A 9,125-nucleotide genomic window follows, 5' to 3' on the forward strand; every position below is an offset into this window, starting at 1 on the left:
AGCCACTCTGCGGCATGTGGGATCTTCCCTGACCGGGGCACGAACCCGCGTCCCCTGCATCGGCAGGCGGACTCTCAACCACTGCGCCACCAGGGAAGCCCGGCTTGTTTGTTTTTTTGATATTAAGCTGCATGAGCTTATGCCTTTATTTATATTCATTCAAATCTGGAACAACTCAAATGTCCATCAACTGGCAAGTGTGGGGGGGGGGCGGGGTGTGTTTAACCCCAGGTGCATCCATACAATGAAATTCTCAGCAGTAAAATGGAACAAATTACTGATACCTGTAACAATATGGATGAATTTCAAATACAATATGCGAAGAGAAAGAAATCAGACCCAAAAGGCAATACAGGATTCCATTTATGATATTCTGGAAATGGCAAAACTATAGGGGTAGAACACAGATCAGTGGTTGCCATGGACCAAGCATGGGGGGAAGTGGATTCACTCAGCATAGGGAACTTTGGGGGATGATAGAACTATTCTATATTTGTATGACTATATGTAAAAATTCATAATTGTTCAAGTAAAAAGTGTAAAATTTTACTCTACTCAAATTATGCTTTAAACCTAATTGTTAAGACATAAGGTGGCATAAATAAAAGTATTAGTTTGATAGGATATGTCAAAAATTACGAAAGTGATACCAGGACGCTTGAAATTCATAACATATCAGCAGTGTGGTTATGAGTTGTTCCAAAAACGATGTAACAATACATGTGTTGATCCATAGGACCCTTTTCATTTCAGAAGTTGGAAACACTACTATTGTCTTTGGATTTGTGGCTTCACCATTTTCTAGCTACACGACCAGAAGCAAGTTACTTAATCTCTCTAAACCTCAGTTTCCTTCTATAAAAGAGGTACAGTACTACTTGCCTAGAGGGTAGTGGTTGCCAGATAAAGTACAAGACATCCTGCTAAATTTCACTTTCAGAAAAACGAGTCATTATTTAGTGTAAGCATGTTTGGAACATATTTGGAACTAAAATAGGGTTCGCTGTTTATCTGAAATTCAAATTTTACTAGACGTTCTGGGTTTTCCTTGTTAAATCTGGCAACCCTACAGAGAGAGGGCTTATTGTGGGAATTAAGTAAGACACGGTCACGGCAAGACGTTAGTCCACCGTTTGGCATAATAAGCGCTCAGTGGGGACCAACGCTGTTTTAATCCCAACCCCTCATTCATTACTTGTTCCTTTATTCTTTCACTCAAATGTTTAAATAAACCGATTGTACTTGTGACTCTTCATCCCTTGCTGTCACCACTCTGAAGAACCACCAGGAAACCAACTATCAAGCGAAGAAATTCTGAGCGGGCCACGTCATGACGCACAAGGCCCGCCCCCCCCCGCGCCCCCGCCCACGGGCGCACAAGACGCGTAAATAAGAAGTCGACGGCCTGCAGGCAGCCTCGGGGCCTGACGGGATTGTGGCGGTCCTCTCTCCCAACTCGGAAGCTGCGGCTACCCCCAGACGCTCTCAAGATGGCGACCTCTCTGGGTTCCAACACCTACAACAGGCAGAACTGGGAGGATGCGGTGAGTATGCCTGCCGGAGGAGGACGGAAAGAGGCAGCGAAGCCAGGCTTCCAGCGGGTGGGCAGGGACATGGCTGCGGCGCAGCCGAGGGAATTCCGGGGAGAAGCCAGCATCGCGGCCTAACTCGGCCACGGCTGAAAGCTGAAGGGCGGCCCTCCTGCGGGCTTGGAGGGAGAGGGCTTAGCCAGGGTCCAGCAGCAGCCCCCTTTCCATCCCTACTCCCTCCACTCTTTTCGAGCGGGTCTTTTCTCCCGCCGTCTGCCGGAAGTGCAGACAGCGCCCCGTCCGCGACCCGGCCCGTGCTGGACCTCGGGTTTCTGCCCTGTTCCCCAACCTCGCTCCTCGTCCCCTCCCCCCGCCCCACCACTGTGGCCGAGATGGCAGGGTCTTCGGAGCCTGGCATTCGACCAGATTTCCCATTTTCACCAGGACTTCCCTATTCTGTGCCAGACGTGTCTTGGAGAAAACCCATATATCAGAATGGTGAGTGATCGTGTGTGAAACGGGACTTACTGTCTGTGTTCTGTCAGTGTTGTGGTACTTGCACACTGTCGGTGATGTGTTTGTCTTAGCCGAGAAGTGATAATGCCCCTTTACTAACCCTAAGAGTACGACGAATTTGCCAAGGACTGTCATGCTTGTTCTCTCATTTTGGAACTCAGCAACAGTCCTGTGATATAAGAGTCATAATAATAGCTAATATTCGTTGAGCATTTACCTAGGAGATAGGTCTGTTAACCAGAGGCAAAGGGAGTTTATGTCTTTTCAATATAGCAAGTAAGGTGTGGAGCTGGGATCTAAGTTCAGATATTCTGACTCCAGGGACCTCAGCAAATTAGGAGGAGAACCAGGACTAAAAATCTGGGTTTCCTGACTCCTAATCAAGTGCCTTTTGGCCTCTGCACCTTGTAATCTGTTTAGTATAAGGTACCCTCTATCCTTACAAATAAGGGTAAAATTAGCAGCAGTTAACATTTAATACTTAGATTAGGGCTGTGTTGTGATCAATCTTGGAGGTACTGGTTGACTATATGCAGGGGACCAGCACAGGATGAGTCTGTAGTAGTTAACTCTGACTAAACTTTGTAAAATGGGCTGGCCATGGCTGCATCCTCCATTTAGGGACTGTGGAAACCATTAGGAAATTGTTCTTGGGAGAGAACTTCGGAGCCAAAAATGAATCTAAGAGTTGCGGTTGTGGAAAGGTACATACTTACCTGGTGTTAGAGATCTGTAAGATTCTTAAGAGGTTATAACTTGTAGGTGACTAGATTATATCCCCAGCCCTCCCTTACCCCCTCTCCCTCCCCAAAAGGGTGCATTTTTTTCCTCCTCTCTTCAAGATGTCAGGGATTTCCAGATAAATTTCTTAGGTCCTGTCTAGAGAAGGAGCAGGCATCAGGTTTTCTTCATTCCATAACTCATTCTTTTCTATTTTTTCTATTTCAGACCAAAGAAAAGTACGGGAAGGAATGCAAAGTAAGTATGTTTAAAGAGTAATGATTTAATTTTATTTTCCTTTTCTCTTCCACTTGCTGAGGTATGAAGTCCTTTATAAAAGTGAGTGCTACACAGACATTCATGTATCATTTATATACTCATTGGCTGTTAACTATTTAGTGTAGGGGTACGAAAATGAGCCCTTTAATGTAAGGATTCTTAACTTGGTGTCTGTGGTTGGGCTTTGAACCCCCTGAGATTGTATATACCAAGTGTTGTTTGATTATGCACGTGAGCATTTTAGCTGAGGAGGAAGGTCATAGCCATCATAAGATTCTCAAAGGAATATATGACACTCCCTACTCACCCCGTAAAAGATTAAGGGTTATATCATTAATGATGGTGACCTCTAGGGTGGGGAGGACTTTGATTTTTGAGTATTTTATTTCTGTACTATGTGAATTTTTTAACTACTGAGGAAGGGTGTTGTAAAGGATTGAAACATCATATGGTGTTTAGACTAGATGATTGCTAAGATCTCTTCTACACCCTAGATTCAGGGATCCTTTTATTAAATCTCCTGGATTGATTGTCCAGTCAGGACCATTAACACTCTGTGGCTTTATTTTGTGTTCCAGATCTGTGCCAGGCCATTCACAGTGTTTCGCTGGTGCCCCGGGGTCCGCATGCGTTTCAAGAAGACTGAAGTTTGCCAGACCTGCAGTAAATTGAAGAATGTCTGTCAGACCTGCCTCTTGGACCTAGAGTATGGTATGTTTGCCCTGTCCCATAGGTCTGAAAGTGTGCAAATACTCTACACAACAAACCAGTTTTCTTGTCTCCTACTTCCCACCCCTTCTCTGGTTCTCACCCACTTTGGAGTGTCTGCTGTACTCTGCTTTTCCCAAGAAGAAAAGAACCATACTAGTTTATTCTAGCATTCTGAACAACAGTAGGGACTTAAAGAAAAGTTGGTAATTGATCAGCACTGGCCAAAACCTCCCTTCTGTATACCTTTGTAGCCAAGGTAAGTTAAAGACATTGTTGCTATGATAGGTAATTTCTTTGCCTTTGTCTTCTTTCTAAATCCAGAGCTTTTTTTCCCACAATCCCTGACAAAGTTCTGGCTAATTGTGCTCTAGATTTTTGTATCAAATATATTGTTAGGACTGATACACTATATTGCTACTGTTTCAGAGTAACTGCTTTTGGGAGTGATTTTTTATTTTTTTAACTGCAGATGACTTTTTATTTATGAGAAAAATATTCTTTCAACAAAAGTTTCTACTATACAGTAAAATAAAAGGGAAAAGGAAAATACAGGTTTATCTATGTTAAGTTCAGAAAGTTGACTCTGCTAATCAGAGTCCTGGTCACATATTGTTTAATATTATTTGTATGTTTGTTAAGGGGGTGTTCTGATTCTGGAATACAATGACCCTTACATGACTGATTATCCAGAGGATGTGTAGAACAAGCCTAAAAATAATCCATTTTTTATATTTATTTTAAATAAATTATGGCATAGTAAAAGCTAGATGCATTATTAATTGAAGGTCAAATCTAACTACAGTAAAAGTTCGTTCATCTAAAAGATTTTCTAAAACATTCATTTCATGAAATTTCATGAAAACTCAGGAATTTGGATAATTTCTTAGAATGCTCTGTAGTAGTACTGGCCTGATGGTGCTAAAGATTTTGAATTAAAATAAAGCCTCTGGTACCAAATAAGAAAGTGGAGAAAGGAAGAATGATGTATTCTGTCTACATATTCAGTTTGGATATGGTTTAAATATATTTTGAGTTTTTTCCTCCTTTCCTTTGTTCTAGGCTTGCCCATCCAGGTTCGTGACGCAGGATTGTCTTTTAAGGATGACATGCCAAAGTCCGATGTCAACAAAGAATACTACACACAGAATATGGAGCGAGAAGTATGTTGCCACTTGCTTGATGTAGTTTTATATTTAATGAAAGAATCCTGGGGGATTGATAGAACCTATGTAGTTTATCTTTTGAATGTGTCATTCCTTTATAGATTTCTAACTCTGATGGAACACGGCCAGTTGGCATGTTGGGGAAGGCCACATCCACCAGTGACATGCTGCTCAAACTGGCCCGGACCACACCCTACTACAAAAGAAATCGACCCCACATTTGCTCCTTCTGGGTGAAAGGAGAATGTAAGAGAGGAGAGGAGTGTCCATACAGGCAAGAGCTGAACTGCTTTTTCAGTTTTTGCTTTCAGATGATTAGTCATCTAAGAAGGGGGAGGTGCTAGCTTAAACTATTTCTGCTTTAAAATGTAAAAGTTTATAGAACTAGTGTCATATGTCTTATATCTTAGGACTAGAGCTTGATTAAATTATTTCTACTTATAATGGAACTTTTACTTACAACCAAGCCTTGGGAAGCTAAATTGCTCTGCCATAAAATATCAATGTTGACCTCAAAAGTTTCTGCCTAAGATGTAAGTCTTTGCCATCATGGTATGATTGGCTTGAATCTCAGTGTATAGTTGAAATCAGATTAAGACCAGACTTCTAAAGAATGTGTAAGTGTGTTTGAGTCAAGACTGCCAGGTATCTGGATTGGAGTTGTTACTTTGGGGTTGGTGAAGCCTACACCCAACAAAAAGCTAGCTATGTCTAGAGGAGGGTAATCATTTTGTGGTTACCTTTTCTTTTGGAGTGGATTGTGCCAGAAACATTTCTTTATAAGGAAACTCTGCCACCCTGTGGCTGTTTAAGTGGCTTTTCGGAGGCTAGCAAGTCCTTGTGTGATACAGTAAATCCCTTGATATTAGCTCTGTTTTAATAGTTATGTTTTGGTATGGCCATGGTTTCTAGATCAAAAGGGGACTTTTGTAGCTCCTGTTGGGTGGTATCTGTAAAATTTTTTCCCTTGTTTCACCTTTATGCATTGTTGTTTCCTGAACCATAGACATGAGAAGCCAACAGATCCGGATGACCCCCTTGCTGATCAGAACATTAAAGACCGATATTATGGAATCAATGACCCTGTGGCAGATAAACTTTTAAAGCGGGCATCAACAATGCCTCGTCTGGACCCACCAGAGGACAAGACTATCACCACACTGTATGTTGGTGGTCTGGGCGATACCATTACTGAGACAGATCTAAGGTTTGTGAATATAATTTTATGAGTTATTTTTGCTTTCACCTGCCCTAGAATTTTTTTTTTTTTGGCAAAAACATAGGAAAACAAAAAAATTCTGTATAAGGTACATTTTTCTTTAGTTGCTCTAGAGTTAGTAAGTGTCATGCTAACTGGAATTTTTATAAAGTTGTCCTTTATGATGCCACATAATGTTCCTCAGCAGTGCTTATTCCATGCTGTGTAGGGTATTAATTACATGAGCTTCTGTTTGGCCTAATAGCCATTAGAATTTCTAAAGATGGCACATATCCAAGTATGATTAATTTTGTAGGGGAGGGAGAGTTTTGCAATTATAAAACCTTATGGTTTAACTTGTTGGCTTTTTAAAGAGATTGGTATTTGGTAAGTTTGTGTTATTCTTGGCTTGTCTTTTGCATGGCTAGATGAAACATCTGGGCAGATACTGATGGAAATTGCCTGTTGCAAAGAGATAGAGGGGAGAAGAAACTCTTATAGGTGTACAGCCTGCCCTTGGTAGCTTGTCTGCATTAAACCCTAAGTGAGCTAGAGTGTCCCCAGGGGGTGGCATACTTTTTCCCACCTGCTCTTTCTCTTCTTCTTTTTTACAACCTTAAAAAAAAAATTTTTTTAAACGTTCTTGGCTCATCAGCTCTGGGGGCTGTAGTTTGCTAACCCCTTATCTAGGGTTTAAGGTCTTTAGGGAACCTTCTGGAGCCCCTTTTCCTCCATGGGAAAAACCCTGAGACGTTTGATAGCCTTTATTTACTCATTATTTTTCTTTCCCTTCCTCAATACACAGCACCCACAATAGTGTGTAAGGTATGGGGGGAACCACCTGCAGGTAATTAGGCAGATCACCATGGGGCCACCTGCCTTGTGGTGAATCAGTTAAAGAGTTATTAATCCATATTCAACTTCCTGGGAATGTCTGTGTTATTAACTCTCGTTTTTCTCTACCTGTGTCCCTTCAGAAATCACTTCTACCAGTTTGGAGAGATCCGGACAATCACTGTTGTGCAGAGACAGCAGTGTGCTTTCATCCAGTTTGCCACAAGGCAGGCTGCAGAAGTGGCTGCTGAGAAGTCCTTTAACAAGTTGATCGTCAATGGCCGCAGGCTCAACGTGAAATGGGGAAGGTGAGCATTAGACTGTATTCAAACAGCATTATTGAGATTTTCAAGCACTTTTCATTATCTGGGGACTAGTAAGCTTTCGGTGAATAGGCTTAAATCAATAGGACCTTTAAAAAGAATTTTTGATTCTGTCTGGCACTCCATTCCTGTGGATATTAGGAAGATGCTACTTTGGAAATTTATTCAGGGTTTTGGTGTAGTAATCTGATCCTTTGAAGGTTCATGTGTTTTGTGACCAGCTATTATAGGCCAAGGGTAATGCCAGGGCATGAAAGGTGGCGTGAGAGTTTACACAGGAATTAGACCTAGATTCTGTCCTCTGTAGGCCAACTATCTAGTGAAGAAGAATAGCTAACATAAGTTTGAAAGTGGTGATTGCATAAGAGAGACACAGGTAAAATGCCCTGGACATTCAAAGGTGGAGCGTGTTTCTGGCTTGGAGCCAGGGAGACCTTTCACAGCAGCAGGGCAGCAGCAGTCCTCACGGAGGGCTCCCTGAGCACTGAGCTCAACACATGGGTGTTGCCTCCTGCAGCCCCTACAGCAGTTCTAGTGAATTTTGGACCCAAGTCTTTCTGGCTTCAAAACCTTTGCTCTTATCCACTGTGCACTGTGGCATTTATGGGAAAAGGTTGTGTGGTGAAGAGGAGGCAAGGAGTGAAGGAACTCCGTTTGTCTAGGAAACATGAGAAGCAGAGGTGTGAGAGAAGGTGGGACCATGTGCTGATGGCGTAAGGGTCTGTGTCTCCCAGGTCCCAAGCAGCCAGAGGAAAAGAAAAGGAGAAGGACGGAACCACAGACTCTGGAATCAAGCTAGAGCCCGTTCCAGGGCTACCAGGAGGTGAGTGCAGACTTTCTGCCTACCTGGTAGCTTGCTAACTTCAGTTGCTCACACTGCCCTCGTGTCCCACGGACGTTAGAAGAGACCCAGGTCTCTGGCTCCCAGCAGCTGTGTTCTCCCAGCAGGACCTCCCAGGATTTCAAGGCTGTGGAAGCGCTGTTGCACAGTTGTCCTCTACTCTAACTAGCTGTTTCTCTTCTTTAGCTCTTCCTCCTCCTCCTGCTGCAGAAGAAGAGGCCTCAGCCAACTACTTCAACCTACCCCCCAGCGGTCCTCCAGCCGTGGTGAACATCGCCCTGCCACCCCCGCCTGGTATTGCCCCGCCCCCACCCCCAGGTAACCAGCTTCCTTCTGAGGAAATTGGGAAACCCTGGCGAAGTCCTGTAGGCTGTGGGTGTGTGTTAGCTCGCAAAGCCTTTACTACCTGCCTGCAAACTCCAAAAGGAGTTTGCACCAAAATGTAAATTCCTCAAGAAAGTCGTGTTACCAAAAAATTGTCAGATGAACTAAACAGTGTGCTTGGTCGTGTAATGAAGTTACATTTTGGCTCAAGCTCTTTATCTTGTTCATGACAAGTAATAAACAGTTCAGGGACTAGCACTTTGTATAGCAATGCTCTTTATAGCACTGTCAATGCCAGTATGAGCAGTGTAAGTAAATCACAAGCAGCCGGTTCTCCTGGGCAGAGTTCCCATACTCTCTGGAGAAAGTCCTGGTTTCTGAACACCCTTCACTCGAGTATAAAGCATTGAGGTTAATGATGACAGGGTCTTGCCATCAGCCTGATTTCTCCCTCACCTCCCAAATTCTGATCAAATCCTGTCTGATGGGATTGGCATGTTTGATAGATAGCAGAGGCTCAGATGACATACTAGCAATACCTGAGACGTGTAGAGTTTTTTTTTTTAAAGCCATCTTGAGGGGAAGGTTTCTAAAACCAAGGAAGTCATGCAGGTGGACATTCCTAAGCAAGTCTTGTGAACTGACATTTTCTGAAGCCCCATGTCAATTTGATTTATGTGTAGGTGG

At 43.0% G+C, this 9,125-nt stretch overlaps 1 protein-coding gene across 3 annotated transcripts; it reads left to right on the forward strand.

Annotated features, from left to right (window-relative positions):
• Positions 1–696: 696 nt before the first annotated feature.
• RBM22 (RNA binding motif protein 22) lies at positions 697–8,575 on the forward strand. Of its 3 annotated transcripts, none has more exons than XM_055086857.1 (11): positions 697–866; positions 1,280–1,544; positions 1,995–2,027; positions 2,994–3,023; positions 3,623–3,755; positions 4,815–4,915; positions 5,020–5,192; positions 5,925–6,125; positions 7,094–7,258; positions 8,008–8,096; positions 8,301–8,575. In XM_055086857.1, exons 2-11 carry the CDS (start codon positions 1,491–1,493, stop codon positions 8,558–8,560), a joined length of 1,239 nt encoding a protein of 412 aa, XP_054942832.1. In that variant the 5' UTR covers positions 697–866; positions 1,280–1,490; the 3' UTR covers positions 8,561–8,575. The 3 variants fall into 3 exon arrangements, with proteins under 3 accessions (XP_054942832.1, XP_054942831.1, XP_054942833.1); XM_055086856.1 differs by having other exon boundaries at positions 702–866; positions 1,974–2,027; XM_055086858.1 differs by lacking the exons at positions 697–866; positions 8,008–8,096 and having other exon boundaries at positions 1,300–1,544; positions 1,974–2,027; positions 8,301–8,451.
• The last annotated feature ends 550 nt before the right edge of the window (positions 8,576–9,125 follow it).

The sequence above is a fragment of the Physeter macrocephalus genome, chromosome 8 (assembly GCF_002837175.3).
Source record: "Physeter macrocephalus isolate SW-GA chromosome 8, ASM283717v5, whole genome shotgun sequence".
Lineage (NCBI taxonomy): Eukaryota > Metazoa > Chordata > Mammalia > Artiodactyla > Physeteridae > Physeter > Physeter macrocephalus.